The sequence below is a fragment of the Scyliorhinus torazame genome, chromosome 3 (genome assembly GCF_047496885.1).
Source record: "Scyliorhinus torazame isolate Kashiwa2021f chromosome 3, sScyTor2.1, whole genome shotgun sequence".
In the NCBI taxonomy this organism is placed as follows: Eukaryota; Metazoa; Chordata; class Chondrichthyes; order Carcharhiniformes; family Scyliorhinidae; genus Scyliorhinus; species Scyliorhinus torazame.
In genome coordinates, this window is record NC_092709.1 from 9,834,094 (window position 1) to 9,857,379 (window position 23,286).

The following is a 23,286-nucleotide window of genomic DNA, read 5'->3' on the forward strand; positions in this document are numbered from 1 at the left end:
TGACTTTCAAGGCAGAAAGAGACCACGTCATGTGCATTATTCTTGGCTCAGGCGTAGGAAAACAATTCACCTTTCAAGACAATCCTATCTTCAGCTGAACAAAAAACCAAAGTCTAGAGACACAATTGTATCCAGAGGAATCTATCCTGAGCTACTTCCAACTCAAACTTGCTATTCTGTAGGGGGTTGGTCAACTGAAAGGTGTTAAATAAAGTCTTTTACCCAGGTCAAAATTGGCTGAACTGTGACGCAGTTAAGGTTTCAAGTACTTGAGTGGAGGAGGAGGGGGGGAGCGACATAACAGTTTATGGGCATTGGGTGATTGGCAATAGAAATCCTAACAAAATAGTCCTAAAGTAAATGGCAAATAATGAGAGCCTAAAGTTTTACAAAGGCCATCAAACCAACAAAAACTTGAAACACTTTTCAGTGTTTGAGAGAAGCCTAGCCAGTTATTCATAGAGACCTAGTAAACTTTCACCAGAGCTGTTATGTTGTAGTCTGGGTTGAGTCACGATTGATTGTAGAAACAAAATGCTTATGGATCCTGTGACAGATATTAACGGCCCAGAAGCTCAACATCACCCAGGACAAAGCAATCCACCGATTTAAACATTCAATTCTTCCACCGCTATCCACACATTGGCAGCCGTGCGTACCATCTACAAGACGCACTGCAGCAACTCACCAAGACTCCTTCAATAGCCCCTGCCAAACCCGCGACCACTGCCACCTAGGAGGATAAGGGCAGCAGATGCCTGCTAACACCACCACCTGCAAGTTCCCCTCCAAGCAACACACCATTCTGACTTGGAGCTGCAATCTCTGTTCCTTCACTGTTGCTGCATCAAAATCTTGGAACTCGCTCCCCAAAAGCACTGTGGCGTGTACCGACAAGCACATGTATTGCAGCTCCCCAAGTTTTGTCCTGATGGATCTTCCCTTTTTTTTTATAAATGAAGGAGTTCTTCAGCACTACATTCCAATACTGGGGGGGGCGGAAGAACAATGAGAATTCCCCAACGTTCCTTCGGATCAGATTCCAAGCACCACCACCGGTGGCTGATCGTTCTTAGATTTTTATTTTAGAGAAACCTTTTAAACAAAATCCAGCCCTTTCCAATTCCCTTTAAAAATTGGATCCGGTTGATTTGATGAGATGTACAGCTGCAGCAGGAAGGAGAGATCCAGTATGCACAGAAACTAGAATTAAAGTGGGAACAGGGAAAAGGATGTCTGAACTGTAGCCTGTGGAACCATACTACAGACCGGTTTACCACAGTCGAGAGCGGGAAACCAAGCGGAGAAATCGGGGAAGAGAATTTTCGACAACCTTCCTCTATATCCTACACACAATCGATCAGATTTCAGCCAGAGTTACCAATCTTGCAAGGGAGCAGATAGGAATCCAAGTGATTTCACAAAATTCAGCACAATGAGAGTAACAAGTACTTCACTGCGCCTTCAAGGCAAAAGTAGTTAATCCACTTGTTTGAAGAACAGAATGGCAATGGAGTTTCCACCTGTAAACCAATCAATTTCCAAAAACACAATTCACAAAGAACAGATGCGCAGTTCATCAGCCTGAACAATTCAAGGAAATCAGTGAATCAGTTACCCCAATCCATTTTGGTATTCAGCTCTGTTCAGGTTAAAACTGGGCGACTGATATAAAGCACATAAGGGCAAGTTTGTCACACTGCATTTCCAAAAAAACAACTTGCTTAATCCACAGGTTGAGGGAGCAACTCTCCTTTCTAACCCACCTTCAATTCAGAGTGCCACTTATACCGCAGGAATGCCAATGTGTAACCAAGATAGTGATAGCTTTTCTTGTGGTATTTAAGACCCCGTAGATTTACTGCACACGGGTCAGTTTCGCACTCCTAACAGAAGGGCATTGTAAACAGCTGTCTATATAAGTAGTGTGGATCTAATTGGATTTTCAGGTTCGTCAATACGGTCAGATTAAAATAAAAATTTACAAAAAAACCCACAAAATCCCGCTCTGCCATATCCCACACCGATTACATTGCACCAACATTATGACCAGCATTTCAACTATCGGGAGGAAAAAAAAGACACTTACAAATTCCAAAAAACTTAGCGTGTCTAATCATGGTACAAAGTGAATATCACTTTCATTTTAGGCAACAAAAAAAAAGTTTTTGACGGTGTTGAATATTCCCCACTAATGGTAGAAATGAAATCGCCAAAACATTCAGCATTTAAAGTCGAGTCTGATTCCGAAAGAATGGCCAGGTAAGTCTATAACAGATGTCTTCTTTTTTTTTTTGAGCGAGCGGTGTCTTTTCCCATCATTTTAACATGTATTTATGTCCAGAACAAGATTTGCGAAGGAGATTTGCCGGCTAATCTTGCAGCAGCTAGTCACAATTTTCATTTCCTTTTATAATAGCCCCCGATCTATAGATAGAAGCCACACATTTTTATCCAAGAAGGAAACACTTAAGATACAAGTAAGTACGAGTTACCATTAGGACCAGAGGTACTCTGGGAAGGAGGAAGGGAAGGAAGGGAAGAAGATATATTGCAAACAGGCTGTTTGTGCGTCCAGTGCTTTGCAGCATCCGAACCGCGCCCCCCCCCCCCCCCCCCCACCAAAACAAAAGACAAATCAGTGCCTTAAGGCATTGTTGGACTCCAGGTGAAGACAGCGAGGAGGCTGCCAGTAAGAACAGCAGCAAGGGGGCGGGAGGGGGGCGGGCGGGCTACAACTGCGATGCAAAATAAGGCCGCCCATTGTCCTCCAAGCGGCGTGTCAAGATATCACAGCCCGTCTCCGTGACCAGAAGGGTGTGCTCAAATTGTGCAGAACGCTTGCCATCCTTTGTTACTGCAGTCCAGCTGTCTGGCCACGTCTCATCATGCCAAGCTCCTATGACGCAGAAAATGTTATAGGCATTTTAAAATCGGAAAGTATTTTTATAAACTTACATGCACATACATTTGCAGTAAATCACAGAATCAAACAGCACAGAAGGCAGGCATTCAAGTTTCTCTCGATATGCAAGTTCTCTCAGCTCCAGTATGACCTTCATCAATCTTTTCCGCACCTTCTACAACACCTGTTCCCTTTATGCAACATGGCGACCAGAACAGTGCACAGACCTCCAAATGTGGTCTAAGTAAGGTGCGATACACATTTAACATTTAAAAAATATATTAATTTAGAGTTCCCAAATATTTGTTTCCAATTAAGGGGCAATTTAGCGTGGCCAATCCACCTACCCTGCACATCTTTGGGTTGTGGGGGTGAGACCCACGCAGACACATGGAGAATGTGCAAACTCCACACAGACAGTGACCCAGGGCCGGGATCGAACCTGGGTCCTCGGTGCCGTGAGGCAGCAGTGCTAACCATTGCGCCACCGTGCTGCCCGATACACATTTAACATAAACCTCTCTGGCTTTTCAGTTCCAATCCTATACAAAAGTGAATCAGGTGTGGTTTGTTTTTACTTTTTAAATAAAAATGGGCATCAACTTATTCTAAATGTTAATATTTTAGAAGAATGCAACCCCACAGTCATTCCTATTTGAATTCAGAGTTACTTGCAAGTCAAGAATACCCCAAGAACAGAGAGAAATGTTCTCAAGCCAGTTTTTAGGTTTTTTTAAAAATGAAAGTAGATTAACCATCTAGCACACTTTGCGCAGTTTTCCTTTGGCAAATTGAGTACAAATTAAGTGAAACTTTGTGAAGCAAAGTAATGAATAGCTTACCCTCACATATCATGGGTTCAATTGTAAACACATGACCTGGCTTCATCACTCCAACAGCTTTGTTTTCTAAAACAACAAATTTACGATTAAACTCTCTTAATAGTAACAGTCAATAGCAGCATGTAGGTGTTACGGAGACATATAACTATACAAAACTATTACATCGAATATAATCATCCACAAGACAAGAAAATCTTGGCTCGTCCAGAATTTTGCACGTTGATCAGCAGGGCTGGGTGGGGTGGAGGTCAAAGAGGGTGGCCAACAGGTTGCACACGACAAGCCTGATGGACCAGCTTGGTCTTTCCCTGGTGACTACCCCTGAGCATTACATAAGAACTCGAAGCAGGAGTCGGCCATCTGGCCCCACGAGCCTGCTCCGCCATTCAATGAGATCATGGCTGATCTTTTGTGGACTCAGCTCCACTTTCCGGCCCGAACACTATAACCCTTTATTCTTCAAAAAACTATCTATCTTTATCTTAAAAACATTTAATGAAGGAGCCTCTACTGCTCCACTGGGCAAGGAATTCCATAGATTCACAACCCTTTGGGTGAAGAAGTTCCTCCTAAACTCAGTCCTAAATCTACTTCCCCTTATTTTGAGGCTATGCCCCCTAGTTCTGCTTTCACCCGCCAGTGGAAACAACCTGCCCGCATCTATCATTATTTTAGCATTATTTTACAAAAAGGCGGTACCTATAGTTTCTATCCACTGTACGTTATGCAGGGCCTGGTTTTCGCACACCGGGTCATTGCATATCAATTCTAAAATTGTTTGAAAATAAAGCGGACAATTTTGCAGTGACATTATGAAATAAAATCTGGTATTTTCTTTATTTTTTTTTTTTTTAATTTAACCACCCAATTCATTTTTTCCAATTAAGGGGCAATTTAGCGTGGCCAATCCACCTACCCTGCACATAGAACATAGAACATAGAAAATACAGCACAGAACAGGCCCTTCGGCCCACAATGTTGTGCCGAATCTTTGTCCCAGATTAATCATAGATTATCATTGAATTTACAGTGCAGAAGGAGGCCATTCGACCCCCTGAGTCTGCACCGGCTCTTGGAAAGAGCACCCTACCCAAGGTCAACACCTCCACCCAACACTAAGGGCAATTTTGGATACTAAGGGCAATTTATCATGGCCAATCCACCTAACCTGCACATCTTTGGACTGTGGGAGGAAACCGGAGCACCCGGAGGAAACCCACGCAGACACGGGGAGGACGTGCAGACTCCGCACAGACAGTGACCCAAGCCGGGAATCGAACCTGGGACCCTGGAGCTGTGAAGCAATTGTGCTATCCACAATGCTACCGTGCTGCCCTTTGGGTTGTGGGGGCGAAATCCACGCAAACACGGGGAGAATGTGCAAACTCCACACGGACAGTGACCCAGGGCAGGATTGAACCTGGGACCTCGACGGCATGAGGCAGCAGTGCTAACCACTGTGTCACCGTGCTGCCCCGAGATCTAATATTCTTTGCACATTCTCCCCATGTCTGCGTGGGTCTCACCCCCACAACCCAAGAAGATGTACAGGGTAGGTGGATTGGCCACGCTAAATTGCCCCTTAATTGGAAAAGTAAGAATTGGGTACTACTCTAAATTTATTTTTTTTAATCTGATGTACATTATGTTGCTCACCCCTATTAAAAGAGGCGAGTTTGAAATGGTGAGCAGAACTATTTATCTGATATTGAAAAGGAACAGCCTTGCAGGGCCACAGTGTGAGAAAGGTAATGATTGAGGTCGCAATTCGAATAATGTGCGCAGTTTTCAGCTACCCATTACAAAAAGGACATTAAAAGCATTGCATGCTTATGTTGTAGATTAACCAGGTTAATGCCAGGGATGGGAAGCTGTATTTTGTCAGCAAGGCCTTCGATACAGGAGTTATTGCCGTACAGAAGCTAAAAGGGCAGAGAATTAACAGAGTAATTTTAAAAATTCTGACGGGTTTCTCGTGGTCGGGAAAGAGGCTACCAATTTTAAATGGTTACCAGGAGAAAAAGGAAAGTTTGTTGGAAGAAGTGACTTTACTGAATGAGAAATATTGGATCATCCATGCCCGAGAGAGAGGGTGAGACAGAAATCACTGCTCATTTCAGGGACAAGTATATAAATGTTAGAAGCAGAGGCAGACAGAAGAGTTTTGGGAAGAAAGCAGGGCAACAAGACTAACCTTGAAGCGATATCTGAGATTTAGTCATGAGTAAAATGTTATAGGGCACTGATACAACGAGAGTTAACTGATTTTGGTGACACGAGGGCTCAACCAACATGTCAAAAGAAATTAAAAGCAAATTACTGCGGATGCTGGAATCTGAAACCAAAGAGAAAATGCTGGAAAATCTCAGCAGGCCTGGCAGCATCTGTAGGGAGAGAAAAGAGCTAACGTTCCGAGTCCAGATGACCCTTTGTCAAAAGAAATTGCCTGCTTCTAAGAACCATTAAAGCTAAAAAGCAAACACTTGCCAAAAGTAATTACTATGGACTATAAAGCACTTCTAAGTGACAATTAGATCAATAATACATTCTGCTAATAAAGCTCAATTTAATAAGGATAGAAGTTCTCTTTATCCACTTATTTCTGTAGTATAAGGGTTTGGCACATACAGGATTAATGTGGTACTGAGTACAGTACTGCCCACATAGTGATGCCAGAGAACACATGACCCACACCGAAGTGTCAGCCCAGTACTGGACAGAGCCGTGTGCACAAGCAAGCATGGAGACAACTTACAGATTGAACCCTTTACTGTGTAGATGTACATACATCTTGTAGTTAATAAATACATACAGTTAACCTTCTTAAGCCTACAAAGAGTTCATTAAAACCTTTTGAACAGTGTCCAACACTTTGCAACATGGTAGCTGCGAATGGGACAATTCAAACCTCACGGAAGAAAACTAAAATCCTGCGAGACTAAAGAAAAATCCGAAGAAACATTCCGATTGGAAGAAAAGCTGGAGTAGCAGGTGCGGAGGAAAATCAACAGGGCTTGGAAGCTGAAGGCGGATGTTTAAAATTCCTCACTAAAGCAGGAGACTCCATGGAATTTCACGTAAAAAGTACAGCTTCTATTGCCATGTCCAGAGTCAGCAGACCGAGCAGGGGTGAGCTAAAACTTTTAAATTCCAGGACAAAGCAAGGCCTCAGTGGCCAGAAATTGCCATTTAAAAACGCGGGAAAAGCAGATCCCCGAGTCAGCGACTGAACACGTTGTATCCTAGCTCGCTCCCGAAAGAGAAATATTAATTGATTCAGAAGAATCGTAACTAAAGTATCTGCTTTAAAGATCAGCAAAAGCCAGATTCAATGCTTCCGCGACCTAAAGTACAGTGCTAAAACAGAAAGGTTTGCAGCCAGTCAGTCGATCCAAGCAGCCACTGTGTAAATATTTATCAAGGTCCAGCATTAGCGTCATTGCTGCAGCAGCTTGCCAAGGCCGGCAGGTATAAAAAGGCCATTTGTCTTCAAACAAAGGGCAGTGCCATCTTGTATTCCAGCAACTTCTTACAGCTGAATCTACCACTTCAAATCTTTTAGCCATGGATCAAAAATCTAACTTACCAGATCAGTTTGAACTCATCCAAAGCCCAAACCGAACGAAAAATTGGGCATCCTGAAGAAGAGAATTTTTAAACTACCGGAAACACCAGGTCTAAGTAGAAAGTCAGAAAAAGTCCAGATTAATATCTTTTATACTGGTTTGGTGAACTTGTTGATGAAGTAATCTTAATGCAGCGCATTGATAGATCCTCAGCAAGCTTCGATGAAATTGTAAAAGCCTTTAATGAATATTTTCACCTTCAAATTATAGAAGATTACAGATTAAAAAGAGGCATAGAAAACCCCCAAAAATGCGCCAAAAGGAAAAAAGACAATATTCAAGTAAACTACAAAGAGCGTCAGAGAGGGAGAGAACTTTCCAGAAGTCTCAAAAGTTTATATTTTAGGAAATCCTGACACATTACCTGAACTGCATCAGCAGGTGGCAATGTGGAGCAAGCAGCTGGCTGTGAATGAAGGAAAGCTATCTGGTGTACGCCATCGAGACGGCACGGTGACACAGTGGTTAGCACTGCTGCCCCACAGTGCCAGAGACCCAGGTTCAATTCCAGCCTTGGGTGACTGTGTGGAGTTTGCTCATTCTCTCCATGTCTGAGTGGGTTTGCTCCGGGTGCTCTGGTTTCCTCCCACAGTCCAAAGAAATGCAGGTTTGGTAGCGATTGGCCATGCTAAATTGCCCCTTAGTGTCTAAAGATGTGTAGGTTAGGTGGAGTTATGGGGTTACAGGGATAGGGCGGTGGAGTGGACCTAGGTAACGTGCTCTTTCAGGGGGTCAGTGCAGACTCGATGGGCTGAATGGCCTCCTTCTACACTGTAGGAATTCTATTCTTAAAAAATAAACAAACCCTGCAAAAGGAAAATAAGGTTGGAAAATATTTGTATCGGAACTGAATTTGAAGATTTCAAACTCAAGTTTCAGCAGGCTGAGAAACATTCGGGACACTAAAGCTGGCAATGAACTGAACTGTTCAAGATCAAATCAAACAAATTTTTGGGGTGTCACAGAGGTACATGAAAGAGAATTCAGATCTGAAGGAAATGGTTGGACGCTTAGAAAAATATTACATTTCTAAGGAGATATTTGAAGAGATAAAAATCGAGAACCTAGAATGGCACAAAAAAGTTCTCACAAAAGTGGAGTAGTCTCAAAAACAATTAGCAAAAGCACAATTGCAGAATGAGAGCTCGAACGATTGCAGAGGAATACTCTGCCGAGGAAAAATCTACTTTCACGTATGAAAGGTGCATTTGGTAAGGAAAAAAGAGAACCAATGAGAACACTTGAAAGAGGAACTTGAAAAGCATAAATGATGGATTTCTGAGAACAAAAATGGATCTTCAATTAAAACTTGACAAACTTCAAGCATCAGAAGTTTCTAGTAAGCATCAGAAGTTTCTAGTAAGCATTGTGAAAAATGCTGGGAACAGGAGAAGGATTTGCTGATGAATCAGAAAACACAAAAGAGGAAAACCGGACCGACCACCCAGCATCGGAAACGACAACAGCAAACCCAGCCCCGTCGACCCTGCAAAGCCCTCCTTACTAACATGTGGGACCCTTCAAAGTCCTCCTTACTAACATCTGGGGGCTTGTGCCAAAGTTGGGAGAGTTGTCTCGCAGACTCATCAAGCAACAGTCTGACATAGTCATACTCACAGAATCATACCTTATGGATAAGATCCCAGGCACCACTCTCATCATTCCCGCGTATGTCTTGTCTCACCAGCAGGACAGACCCAGCAGTGGTGGCAGCACAGTGGTGTACAGTCGGGAGGGAGATGCCCTGGGAGTCCTTAACATCGACTCTGGATCCAATGAAGTCTCATGGCTTCAGGTTAAACATGAGCAAAGAAACTTCCTGCTGATCTCCAAGTACTGGCCACCATCAGCTGATGAATCAGTACTCCTCCATGTTGAACACCACTTGGAGCAGTGTTCTTCAAACTCGGGGGCGCGACCCGCGGGTGAGTCGCGGGTGGGTCGCGGGTGGGTCGCGGAGCCGTCCTTCGCGGCGCTCCAGATCGCGCGAATCAGCCGCAGCAGCCGGCTTTTAATAACGCCGGCTGCAAGCGGCCTTCAAAATGGGCGCGAACATTTTTTAAAAATAAATCGGCCTATCATCAGGGCGCATGCGCAAAACTAAGTTTAAAATTTTTTTAGTGTACCCAATTCATTTTTTCTAATTAAGGGGCAATTTAGTGTGGCCAATCCACCTACCCTGCACATCTTTGGGTTGTGGGGGTGAAACCCACACAGACGCGGAGAGAATGTGCAAACTCCACACGGACAGTGACCCAGAGCCTGGATCGAACCTGGGGCCTCGGCGCCGTGAGGCTGCAGGGCTAACCCACTGCGCCACCGTGCTGCCCTGCAAAACTAAGTTTTGGCCGCTTGCAGCCGACATGGAGACACAGAAGATTTTTTTTACCTAATTATCTAATCTTCCTGCCTAAAGGGAGGCAGAGGGCAGGTCACGCCCCCCGAACGTCGACGTCACGTGCCTTGGGCACGATTCCTCCATTTTGTTAGCAGCAAACAAGCAACAGGACAGTAACATTTTAAATGGATCGTTTTGTTAAAAGACAGAGAGGACCAGAGACACAAACAGGCCAGGATCTCACAACTAAACCTGCTGAAGAGAGTGGCTCAGGAGAATCCACAGCAGGACAACGCAGTGTTGGTGTGAGCTGTTCAGAAGAGTCCACGCCAGGACAAAGCAGTGCTGGTGTGAGCTCCAGGGCCTCTGGTGAACAGCGCATTAAGAAGAAACTGAAATCAGGCACAAAGCAGTATAAAGACGATTTTCTACGGTATGGATTTACTAATTGTGCCAATGCAAATCAGGATGCAAGGCCCATGTGCGTTATATGCAGGGAAGTGCTGGCAAATGAAAGTTTAAAACCCTCAAAGCTTCAAAGGCATTTGAAGACTAAGCATGGCGAGTTCGAGGACAAACCTCTTGATTTTTTTCAAAGGATGCAACGAGAACTTAAATCGTCGGCTGAAGTCCTCAGTTACATTGAACGACAAAGTACAATTAGCCTCTTACATGATAGCTTACCGTGTAGCTAAAGAGAAAATGCCCCACACTACAGCAGAGAGACTAATTCTCCCTGCAGCATTAGATATAGTTTGTACGGTCATAGATGAGAGGTTCGTTGAAAAAGTGAAATGCATCCCACTTAGTGACAGCACAGTGGCTCGCCGAATTTCTGATATTGCTGAGAATTTAGAAGCCCAACTTATTTCTCATTTAAAATCAGCGCAGGCATTCTCAATACAACTGGATGAAAGTACAGACATTTCAGATTGTGCAGCCTTGCTAGTATACGTTAGGTATGTTTGGCACAGTGAATTTGTTGAAGATTTGCTGTGTTGAAGACCTGACTTTAGCAACCCACATGACCGGCGCAGAAATTTTTGAAGTTTTGAATAGTTTTGTGCTTGGAAAGTGCGGGCTCGACTGGGGTAATTGCAGAGGAATCACAAGTGATGGGGCAGCCAACATGACTGGGAAAAACAGCGGAGTTGTAGTAAGGATTAAGGAGGCAGCTGGTCAGGACATTGTTTGGAATCATTGTTTTATTCACCGGGAGGCACTGGCATCGAAAGGAATTCCATCCAATCTTGAAGTGATGTTGAAAGGAATAGTGAATGTTGTGAATTTCATTAAATGCAGCCCATTCGATGCCAGACTTTTTGACACTCTGTGTTCCGATATGGGAGCTGAGCACACACATTTATTGTTCCACACAGAAGTACGTTGGCTGTCAAAGGGTCGGGTGCTACTCAGAGTTTACAAACTGAGGTACGAAATCCACGCTTTCCTCCTCGAGAAATTGTCCCCTCTGGCTGATCCGTTTGCTGATGAAGCTTGGATGCAAGCAACGTCTTACCTTGCAGACATCTTTTCAATTCTAAATGAACCGAACCTCAAATTGCAAGGGAAGGATGATAATTGCTTTCGGCACTCTGAAGAAATCAAAGCTTTCCAAAAGATGTTGAAAGTTTGGCAATTGCGAGTGCAAAGCCAAAACACTGCTACGACACATTGAAGAAAACAGCATTAGTAAGGAAACTGTAAATGGATTGGCAAGCCTTATTGCATCTGGCTGCCCTGATCGACAATTTTGGTCGCTACGTTCCAGAGGAGAAGTTTAAGATTCTGAGAGAGAGGAGGTGGGTGAAAAATCCCTTCGAGTTTGAGACCCCAGAATCAGTTCTTAACTTGCAGCTGACTCCAAAAGAAGAAATTGAGCTTATGCGTCTCAGCTGTGACAGCATATTAAGAACACGGCACAAGTCAACGAGGCTGTCAGCATTCTGGAGTAGCATCTCTGAGGAGTATCCGGAGACGAGTAAAACAAGCATGTTGTTGCACTTGCCCTTCTCAACGACCTACATGTGCGCGGTTGGATTTCCGTCCTCACAAAGGTGAAGACGCCACAAAGGAACTGGCTGAATCCTTCACCCGATATGCGCATAGCCCTCTCTTCCTGTGAACCTGATTGGAGTGAGATCGTGAGGACCAAGTAGGCTCACCTCTCGCACTAACGGTAAGAGAAAATGGTGGGTCGCGAAGGTCGGCCGGCGTGGGTCGCGAGGGTCGGCAAAAATGGGTCCCCGGACAAAAAACGTTTGAAAAGCACTGACTTGGAGGAAGCACGGAGGGTGGCAAGGGCACAGAATATGCTCTGGATGGGGGACTTCAATGTACATCGCGAAGAGTGGCTCGGTAGTATCACCACAGCCCGAGCTGGATGGTTCCTAAAGGACAGAGCTGCGAGACTGGGACTGCAGCAGGTGGTGAGGGAACCAACAAAAGGGAAAAACATACTTGACCTCATCCTCACCAACCTGCTGCTGCAGGTGTATCTGTCCATGACAGTATCAGTAGGAGTGACCACCACACAGTCCTTGTGGAGACAAAGTCCCGTCTTCACATTGAGAATACCCTCCATCGTGTTGTGTGGTACTACCACCGTGCTAATTGAGATAGACTTTGAACAGATCTGGCAACTCAAGACTGGGCATCCATGAGGCGCTGTGGGCCATCAGCAGCAACCGCAATCTGTAACCTCATGGCCCGGCATATCCCCCAGTCTACCATCACCACCAAGCCAGGGGATCAACCCTGGTTCAATGAAGATTGCAGGAGGGCGTGCCAGGAGCAACATCAGGCAGACCGAAAAATGAGGTGTCAACCTGGTGAAGCTACAGCACAGGTCTACTTGTGTGCCAAACAGCAAAAGTAGCAAGAATTAAAGTTAAGCGATTCTACAATGAATGCATCAGATCTACGGTCTGCAGTCCTGCCACATCCAGCCGTGAATGGTGGTGGACAATTAAACAACTCACTGGAGGAGGAGGCTCCACAAATATCCGTATCCTCAATGATGGAGGAGCCCAGCACATCAGTGCAAAAGACAAGGCTGAGGCATTCGCAACAATCTTCAGTCAGAAGTGCCGATGGATGATCCATCTCAGTCTCCTCCGGAGGTCCCCAGCATCACAGATGTCAGTCTTCAGCCAATACGATTCACTCCACGTGATATCAACAGTGTTATCAAGCGGCACTTACTCAGTTTGGGTTCCGCCAGGTTACTCAGCTCCTGAACTCATTACAGTCTTGGTTCAAACATGGACAAAAGAGTTGAATTCCAGAGGTGAGGTGAGAGTGACTGCCCTTGACATCACGGCAGCATTTGACGGAGTGCGGCATCAAGGAGCCCGAGCTAAAATGGAGTTGATGGGAATCAGGGGGGAAAAACTCTCCGCTGTTTGGGAGTCATACCTGGCACAAAGGTTGTGACGGTCGGAGAGCAATCATCTCAGCTCCAGGACATCACTACAGGAGTTCCTCAGGGTATTGTCCTAAGCCCAACAATGTTCAGCTGCTTCATCAATGACCTGCCTTCCATCGCTGAAAGTAAGCGCGCAGTAAAGAAGGCAAATGGTATGTTGGCCGTCATAGCCAGAGGATTTGAGTATAGGAATAGAGAAGTTTTACTGCAATTGTACAGGGCATTGGTGAGGCCACACCTGGAGTATTGTGGGCAGTTTTGGTTTCCTTATCTGGGGAAGGATGTTCTTGCTATGGAGGGAGTGCAGCGAAGGTTTACCAGGCTGATTCCTGGGATGGCGGGACTGTCATATGAGGAGAGAATAAATTGGTTAGGATTATATTCATTGGCGTTTAGAAAGTGAGAGGGGATCTCATAGAAACTTACAAAATTGTAACAGGATTAGACAGGGTAGATTCAGAGTGTTCCCGATGGTGGGGGAGTTCAGGACAAAGCAGCCCGCTTGATTGCCTCCCCCTTCCACAAACATTCAAACCCTCCCCGTTGACAAGTGGCCATTGTGTGTACCATCTACAAGGATGCACTGCAGTAACTCACCAAGGTTCCTTAGACAGAACCTTCCAAACCCACGACCACTACCATCTAGAAGGACAAGAACAGCAGATACCTGGGAACCCTGCCACCTGGAGGTTCCCCTCCAAGTCACTCACCATCCTGACTTGGAAATATATCGCCATTCCTTCACTGTCGCTGGGGGAAAATCCTGGAACTCCCTCCCTAACAGCACAGGGGGAGGGGTAGTGTAGCCATCTGGGATGGCCACGTCCCGATTACAAAATGGACCCTTTGCAATGAATGCAGGGAAAATTGGACAATACCGAAAAAGCAAGCAGGTGCAAGGTCTGTCTGTTGATTAGAGCTGTAGCTCTCAGACAGGACCGGTACTGCAGAACCATCTACATACTAATGAGCCATCCCCGGGAACAAAAGGCAACATTTAGGTAAACAATGCTAAGACAGACACCCCGGTGCCAGAGGAGACTAAAACAAAGCAAACCAATGGCCACCTAGGACACGCCCAGCAACCAGGGAACCCACCCTTCTATTGGAGGAAAATCGATAAGGACGATTGGGAAACGGCCCAATTAATTGGGGCCAAGTTCAAGGCCCGCCCAAAAGCGCACAAAGCCCTTTTGGGTATAAAAAGGATTCCCCAAGAGAGGATCTCTCTTGGCCTTGGCTCTCAGTGAGGAGAGACCTGCCAAAGCTGCTCCAGACCAAGTAAGTTCCAAGTCAACGCACGCTACGAGATAAACGCTCCCAGTGCTATCCTGTAAACAGCTCAACCCAGCAGCCTCAGAACCGAGCAACGGCCATTGTTCCTCTGACTGAGTGGGCACCCAAAGCTAAGTATAGGCTTTTAGCAATAGTGATAGTTTAGATTGTAGAGTTTTATGCATGAGTATATTTGACTGTGTGTAAATAAATGAGCATTGCTTTTGAACTTACTAACAGGTGTATTGAGTCTTTGATCGGTATTCGGTTTTGAACCTTGTGGCGGTATCGAAAGATACCTGGCGACACTTGAGCAAACGTAATTAAACAGAGCCAAATTAAGAAACAACAGCAAGTTAGCAACAGTACCTACACCTCAAGGACTGCAGTGGTCCAAGAAGGCAACTCACCATCACCTTCTCAAGGGCAACTAGGGATGGGCAATAAATATAAATGTTGGCCTAACCAGCAACGCCCATATCCCGTAAATGATTTTTAAAAATAGGTCGCTTGAAAAACTAAACAACAACTAAAAGTGATGGTGAACTTTGGTCCAATCTGGACAACATGAAGGATGCAATGCTTAGTATGGAAAGAGAAAATCCAGACTTTAAAAGCAGAAATTCTACAGAACAGACTGAAGATCTAACAAATGAATTGGAGTTTCAGGAGCAGTCAGAGACCATGGAAGAAAGATTTTGAAAAGAACTGTATGTCCCGGCAAAGTTGTTATACCTACGTAATAGTTCCGCAGGTAACTCAAACAGAACTCAATTTACCAGAATTGTTGCTCATCTGAATGAAAAGATTCACAAGACGTAATCGCAGCAAGATGCACAAGGAAAGAAGAGGAAACACACTATCGGGACGAGCGGAAAGAAGAGGAAACACACTATCGGGATGAGCACAGCATTCACCCACTCTGGAAAAAACATGATAAGTCAACAAACTATCTGGAACCAAACTGGCGAATCGGCAAAGCATTATTCAATACCTTGAAAAGACATCCCGATGCCAGAACAACTTCCAAATCAACAGCGTTTACCTGCAATGACAGCGCCCAAAACATTGTGCGCACAAGCAAGCATGAAGACAACTCCGAGCTTGAACCCTTTACTCTATATATGTATAGTTGGAGCTGGTTTAGCTCTCAGTTGGCTGAACAGATGGTTTGTGATGCAGAGCGAGGTGAACAGCGTGGGTTCAATTCTCGTACCAGCTGAGGTTATACATGAATCCCCCGCCTTCGGTGTGGTGACCCTCAGGTTAAGTCACCACCAGTCAGCTCAGCCACTTAAAGGGGAAAGCAGTCTATGGTCATCTGGGGCTGTGACATCTAAAATGTCATGGGTGAGGCTCAAGTCACAGAAAAGGTTTTAGAAATTGTTCTTTTTTTTTTTAAACAGATCACTGACCATACCTCTAAAGATGGCTGAAGCAATTAACTGCATTTCACTCACGCAAGGTTAAACGGGCATGACCTACTTGCGTAATGTGGCACGTTGGGTGCGGTGTGGAACAGTCGGTGAATCCCATGCCCGCAATAGCTTCGAACTACTGAAAAGCCACTTGCATGTGCGTGCTTCTGGATAATATTGCCCAATTCCCTGTACCGAACACCCGGCTTTACTGGAAAGAAAATTAAAATCAAATTAATTCTGATGGCACCATCTCAGTAAAAAAAAATGAAGCTTCAAACCAATTAATTAAAAACGGAAAGACAAATTATACATCAGAGACACAGAATTTGAATAACGCGTATAAAGCACAGAAACCATTATCCAGGTAACCTGGATGTAACGTTGTGCACCCTGACCAACATAAATATTGTAACGAGGATTTGTTATTCTGCTGATTGCAGTTGGGTTATAGGAAGGGATGAATAGGCTGGTTCTCATGAAAGCTGACAGATTGACCTAATAGAGCTCTTTTAAAGTATGAAAGGTTCTGATAAGAGTACATAGTCAGATTGTTTCCACTTGTGGGGAAGAGGAAGACTAGAGGCTATCAATACAAGATAGATAGCAATAGAGAATTCAGGAAAAATAGGTTAGGTTCTCCGTCGGAGGGATCCTCCCTTTCGCCGGCAGCGCACTCACGCCCGCCGATTTCCCGACAGCGTGGGGTTGCCCACAATGGGAAATCCCGTTGGCCGGCTGCCTGGACGGAGAATCCCACTGCCGGCGGTGGAGGTGCCGCACCAGAAAACGGGTGCGGCGGGACGGAGGATCCCGCCCAATGTCTTTATCTGGGGACTGGTGAGACTGTGGAACTTGCTACCGCAGGGAATAGATAAATGAATCTGTACTATTCACTTCAAGAGAAAGCAGATCAGCAGACGAGGGGAAAAGGAAGAGAGGGTTATGCTGATAGAGGGAGATAAGGAAGGTTTAAGGTGGTGAGCATGAATGCTGTCAATTCTTTGTACTTTCAGGGAGCACTCTTAATGTTGGGGATATTATAATCGAGTAATGCACCTAGGTTTATTCCAGTTCCGTCTCTGCACCCATTATTGTTTAATGATGGAATAATTCAGTGCCATTTCCTCACCTGAATCTATAGCGTGCATCAGGCATTCATACGTTGTCTGTACCAATTTCTTTGACCCTTCGTCAACTTCACCAACAAAAAAAGTCTCATTTAAATCCCCATGGAAACCATTGCGGTACACTGTAATGTCCACTGTGAAAGAAATAACTATTGACTTACAAGATATTAACATCTCGAGCAACTTATTTTTGTTAAAAACACATTTTATTCCAATCACAACAAATAAAATCATACCCCATCCAGAAAACACAGCCAGAGTACAAACTGTAATTTTTACCCCTTTTTAAAAACCTAACTAACTTAACACACCCCTCCCCCTTCGTCCCCCCCCAACCCCCTTTCCCCCTTACCCACTGGCGACAAAATCCTTTGAACACCGATATGAACAGCCTCCATCTCATGTGAAATCCCTCCTCTGACCCTCAAGAGCAAATTTAATTTTCTCCAATTGCAGGGACTCCCCAACCACGTCAACACCTTCGGTGGCACCGCCGACCTCCATCCGAGTGGAATTTGCCATCGGGCAATCAGAGAGGCCAAGGCCATGAGCCCCCCACCCCCCCAACAACTCCGATATCCCAAAGATCGCCACCAATGGACACGGCTCCATCCTCACCCACAAGATCTCAGACAGTGCCTTAAAGATCAACATCCAAAACTCTACTATCTTCAGGCAGAACCAAAATATATGCACATGATTCGCCGGCCCCCCCTGGGCATCTCTCGCACCTATTCTCCACCTCAGGGAAGAACCTATTCATGTGAGCTGTGAACCACCTTAAACTGTATCAGGCTCATCCTAACACAGGAGGAGGTTGAATTCACCCGATCTAATGTCACTCCAGGCACGCCCTCCCCCCAGTTCCTCCTCCCACTTCCCATTTATTTATTCTACTGGAGCTTTCCCCATTTCCAGTAACTGCCCATAGATATCCGCTATCTTCCCTTCCCCAAGGACATCATTTGATAACAGCCTATCCAGTAGGATATGCCTCAGCAGCTGAGGGAATGAAGGGAGCTCTTTTCGTACAAAGTCCCGCACCTGCATGTACCTAAATTCACTTCCCGTCGCCAGCTGGTTTCGTCCCGGCAACTCCTCCAACCCTGTGAACCTCCATTTCACAAACAAATCCCTAATCTGCTCAACCCCCTACCGGCTCCAACTCCTATATGTGCCGTCCATCCCTGCTGGGGCGAACCTACGAGTTCCACATTGGGCAGCACAGTGGTTAGCACCATTGCTTCACAGTGCCGGGGTCCCAGGTTCGATTCCCGGCCTGGGTCACTGTCTGTGCAGAGTCTGCATACTTCCGTGTGTCTGCGTGGGTTTCCTCCCACAAGTCCGAAAGACGTGCCTGTTAGGTGAATTGGACATTCTGAATTCTCCCTGTGTACCCGAACAGGCGCCGGAATGTGGCGACTGGGGGCTTTTCACAGTAACTTCATTCAGTGTTAATGTAAGCCTACTTGTGACAATAATAAAGGTTATTATTATTGGGGCCATGGCCGACATACCCACCATTCTGATACTCCCCATTCTAAAGTGCCACCTAAGCTGGTTCCAACACTGGGCTCGCTCTATACCGGCTGGTGAGAACGGGAGAGGGGCCGTCGCCAAAGCCGTTAAACACTCCCCCATAAAGGAGGCCTCCTCCATCTGTACCCACGCCAATCACCCCACCACTGCAGCATCTTTTCCACATTCGCCGCCCACTAATAATACAGCAAATCTGGAAGCACCGGCCCCCTCGAATGCCGCCCCTCGGCAAAAAAGCCCTCCGAATCCTTGGTGTCTTGCCTGCCCACACAAAAGCTGAGATCCATTTATCCAACCTCCGAAAAACTGCCTTGGGGAGGAATATCGGGAGGCACTGAAATACAAACGAAAACCTTGGGAGAATGTTCATTTTCATGGTCTGCACTCCCCCCGCCAAGGACAGCGGAAGGGGGCCTCTCACCCCCTCTATCACACTGAACATCGTGGCCCAATCACAGGCTACCTCAAACACAAAATACCTAAAACCTTGTTTCGGCCAGCTTCAATGGCAGGACTCCCAAGTTAGCTCCTCTCAGGGCAGCATGGTGGTGCAGTGGGTTACCACTGCGGCCTCAAGGTGCCAAGGTCCCAGGTTCGATCCTGGCTCTGGGTCACTGTCCGTGTGGAGTTTGCACATTCTCCCTCTGTTTGCGTGGGTTTCATCCCCACAAACCAAAAATGTGCAGGCTAGGTGGATTGGACACGCTAAATTGCCCCTTAAATGGAAAAAATGAATTGGGTACTCTAAATTTTTTTTAAAAGTTAGCTCCTCTCCTGGGTGCTTACTGGAATATCTCACACTTTATCCCATTGAGTTTGTAGGATGCCAAGGCTCCCTAATAGGCTTCACCATGCATGCAGGTGGGTCTAAGACATATGACTACAGGTCGTCCGCATACAGCAACACCCTATGCTCCCTACCTCCCCTTTTCAATTGTGTTCAAATTCACCTAGTACAACTTATACATCTTATCGCTGTTTAATAGTATAAAGAACATGCCATTGTTCCCCACATTGTGAATCATCTCACTTGACATAAAAAAGATGTATTCTAATTGTTTCTTCAGTATATCTGATTTTGAGCCGAGCTAAAACTTTTGCTGCCCTCAGTTTAAAACCGTAACATTTTCAAAAAGCCGCTCTCCACTCATCTTTCACCTCAGTTTTGGGTCAAAGGGCTTCCCAAAGCAATCGGCATGAGGCGTTCTACCGTGTCCAAATGTGCGAACAAATTGCTTGCCTGCTCTGGGAACAAATCTGAAAATAACATTCATTTAGCAACTTTCATTTAGCGCTTCTCGTCGAAGTGCTTTCGTATTTTTAAACCGGGCTCAGTAAAGGTGCTGCACCCTGATTGCTCTCTCCCTCCCATCAAAATAAGTCAGTTTTGGTTGGGGTAAGCGAGATATTAAACGTGCTGGAGTTTTAGAACGCATAATCCTGATGCCTACTATTTACTTCCAGCATGCTCATTGTGATCAGAATCTATCATTTTTGGTAAAATGCTATTGATGGTCATAAATTAAATCAAACTAGAGTTTGGAGACTTGAAGCAATAAGGTCAGCTGAGACTTCAACAGCAGCACTGAGGGAGCACTACAATGCCAGAGCTGTTGTCCTTCATAAGATGTTGAACCGAGACCCCAATCACGCATTCTAGTTGTTCAGGATTGCATGGCCCTATCCAAAAAGGAGCACGCGCTTTTGCTAATATTCTCCTTGCGAACACAAAAACAAATGAACACTCATTCATTTCACTGTTGTAGGAGCATGCAGACACGGAAATGACCATTGAACTCGCACAAAACAGCAACAAGTAAAAATTGGAACATCACTGAGATGTAATGAGGCACTACATTATTCTAAGCTCTTTTGTTATCTTCCCACAAAGACTTTGTGTTCCTGTACTTGCTGCGTAAATACTCACCATTAACAATATCCCCATCCTGCAATGGTCTTGCATCCGGGATTCCATGGCAGATCACCTCATTTACTGAAGTACAGCATGATTTTGGAAAATTGTAATAATTGAGTGGTGATGGATAGCAATTTCGTGCTAAACAGGCCTAAACAAATCAAAGAGATCACTGGTTAGCTTCTAGATTTCAATATCGGGTCTACCTGATGCTGAAGTGTCATTTTAAACGCCATCCTTCATACCATAAACAAGGATAGTTATCTTGTGTTTTAATCGCGTTTCTATATTTCTACAGGCAATGGAAATGAGAACTAATATCATGGCGAACACAGTTTTGATACCTCTGCACCGGACTTGAAATTCTACGCCAAAGTATTTATTAGAATCCAGAATGATTGAACACTTAGGGATACGCGAGATGATTCAAAAAATATCATGGATTTGTAGATCTAACAAACTCAATTGAGCTTTTTGAAGTAACGAAAGTAGCGGGCATGGGAATATCTATCAATGTATCCTATAGACTTCCAGAAGGCATTCAAACAACAGACAATTAGCTTGAAGTAAAGCTCATGGAATTGAAAGCAAATTATTGACCCGGTTGGAGATTAGTTAAGACAGCAGAAGGCACAGAACAGGGATATGGGTACGTAACTCAAATTGGAAGGCAATAACAAGTGATGTTTCACAAGGATCTGTGCAGTGGCCACAACTATTTGTCATATTCATTAACAACGTGTACCTTGGTGACAATAAACAAAATCCAAATGACATAGACAGCTACCTATCGAAGTTTGCCAATAACACAAAAAATGGTGGCATACCAAGTCGTACAGGCAGGAGTGTTGCTCTTTTTTAACTGGATACTGATATGACAGTTATTAATGATGATATTGCTTTTCAGAGTCGCCAGGTATCAAATGATACCAACACAAGTTTTACCGGATATCGATCAAAGACCAAACAACCGGTTAATTAGTTCAAGTTCAATGATAGTTTATTTACTCACAAGAATTACTTCGACATGCAACATAAAACACTACAAGCTAAATTACACCCAGCACTACAACGTGTACTTAACTTCAGGCACCCGGCTTTATGCAGAGGAACGAGGCCATGTTCGGATCTTGCGTGGCTGGGTCTGGAGAAGTGACTTCGTTTCTGCTGGGCTCATCCGTCTGGTAGTGATCGTTGGTCTTGAACTTGTCTTCTGGTCGTGATGCTACACTTGGTTTTAGGCGTAGGTCGGGGCCAAGAGAGACCGAGCGCCGGGGCCAAGAGAGACTGAACACATGGCAGTGTCTTTCTTTATCCTTCTGGGGTTTCGCGCTCTTTTGGGCGGTCCTTAGCTTTGGACCCAATAATTCGGCAGGCTTCAATTACTGCCTTTGATTTTGGTCAATAAAGGGGCGGTGCCTTGATGGCGGGGTGTGTCCTGAGCGGTCATTGTCCTTGGCTTTTTAGGCTCCCTGAGCAAAGGGAGTGGCGCCGATGAGTCTGTTTCTGTATCTGTTACCTGAGTACAGGTCTTTTGTTCTGGGGAAATGGGCCATTAGAATGCAAAGTAGCTGGGGGTTTTGATAGCATCTAGCTATCCGAGTTGCCAATATACATAAGCTCTGAGCGTCTGAGTCCTGGGTTGACCATATTTCCATGGTCCTTTGCAGGTGGCCATATTTCTTGGGATCCTTTGTAAGTGGCCATCCCAGGTGGCTACATCCCGTCCTTTTGATTCTGAACGCGAAGTGTGGTGGATCACACTGTTGATCCTCATCCGTCCTTCGGTAACCCTTGGTCAAGGACAGGTTCTACACTATGTCCTATGTTTTTTGGAGCATTTACCTAATTTTATCAACACATCATAAATTCTAAGGGGCCACTATAAAATATTTAATCATTACATATTTAACTTATTTCCACAAGGGAACCTCTAACTATCATTACCTAAGCTACTCTCATGTTACTGGCAAATATCAGAAAGGAACTTATGTACAATACAAAAAATTTTAAGAAATAAACAGCAGCATCACATCTCTACTTAATCTATTACAGTCATGGAAGAAGTACAATCTTTTTATTTTGTCAGTGAAAAAGGTTTAAAAGGTTTGTGGGGTTTGTTGGATTCCAAGGAAAGGGGCTCGGAGTGTGTATATCGGGGAGCGGGAAGCTCTCCTTCGCCATTTGCAGAGTATTGCTATTACCAAAGGACTGTATAGGAAAGGGAATACCTTTTTACAATGTTTTCGCACCATGTGGGGGTATCAGTATTTATTTTCATGTGAGGTGTGGTGTCTGGGCTAGGGGTCTCATATTGTATGGTCATGTGCGGGGCCGGTGTGGTGTGGGGTACAAAGGCTGTCAACGCATGCAGTTGTAGGAGTCCAGCGATGATCACAATGGAGGTCATCAGTCCTGTCTTCATCTTGTCTTTCTGTTCTTCGTATATTCCTGAGGGTGCAAGCATAATATCTGTTATTATCATTGGTTAACATCTCGTTTTGTTTGTCTTTTTCTCTTCAACTACCCATTAGAATCGTCACCACGTGTGACTCCCTCATTTTTTTTTTTAAATAACCATTTTAGAGACAAGGGGCGAAATTCTCCCCCAACGGCGCGATGCCCGCCGACTGGCGCCAAAAACGGCGCCAATCAGACGGGCATCGCGCCGGCCCAAAGGTGCGGAATGCTCCGCACCTTTGGGGGCCGAGCCCCAACATTGAGGGGCTAGGCCAGCGCCGGAGGGATTTCTGCCCCGCCAGCTGGCGGAAATGGCGTTTGGTGCCCCGCCAGCTGGCGCGAAAATGCGGCGCATGCGCGGGAGCGTCAGCGGCCGCCGACAGTTTCCCGCGCATGCGCAGTGGGGAGAGT

The 23,286-nt window shown here is 45.2% G+C and overlaps 1 protein-coding gene across 1 annotated transcript in view; it reads right to left on the reverse strand.

Annotated features, from left to right (window-relative positions):
* Positions 1-2,097: 2,097 nt before the first annotated feature.
* The window catches only part of metap1 (methionyl aminopeptidase 1), a 79,682-nt gene continuing 58,493 nt past the window's right edge, over positions 2,098-23,286 (reverse strand). The window contains exons 7-11 of the mRNA XM_072495285.1: positions 20,428-20,566; positions 16,964-17,095; positions 15,899-16,042; positions 3,748-3,813; positions 2,098-2,899 (exon numbers count right to left, since the gene is read on the reverse strand). Of these exons, the coding sequence (XP_072351386.1) occupies positions 2,733-2,899; positions 3,748-3,813; positions 15,899-16,042; positions 16,964-17,095; positions 20,428-20,566 (648 nt within the window). The 3' untranslated portion in view covers positions 2,098-2,732. The remainder of the gene's footprint in view (positions 2,900-3,747; positions 3,814-15,898; positions 16,043-16,963; positions 17,096-20,427; positions 20,567-23,286) is intronic.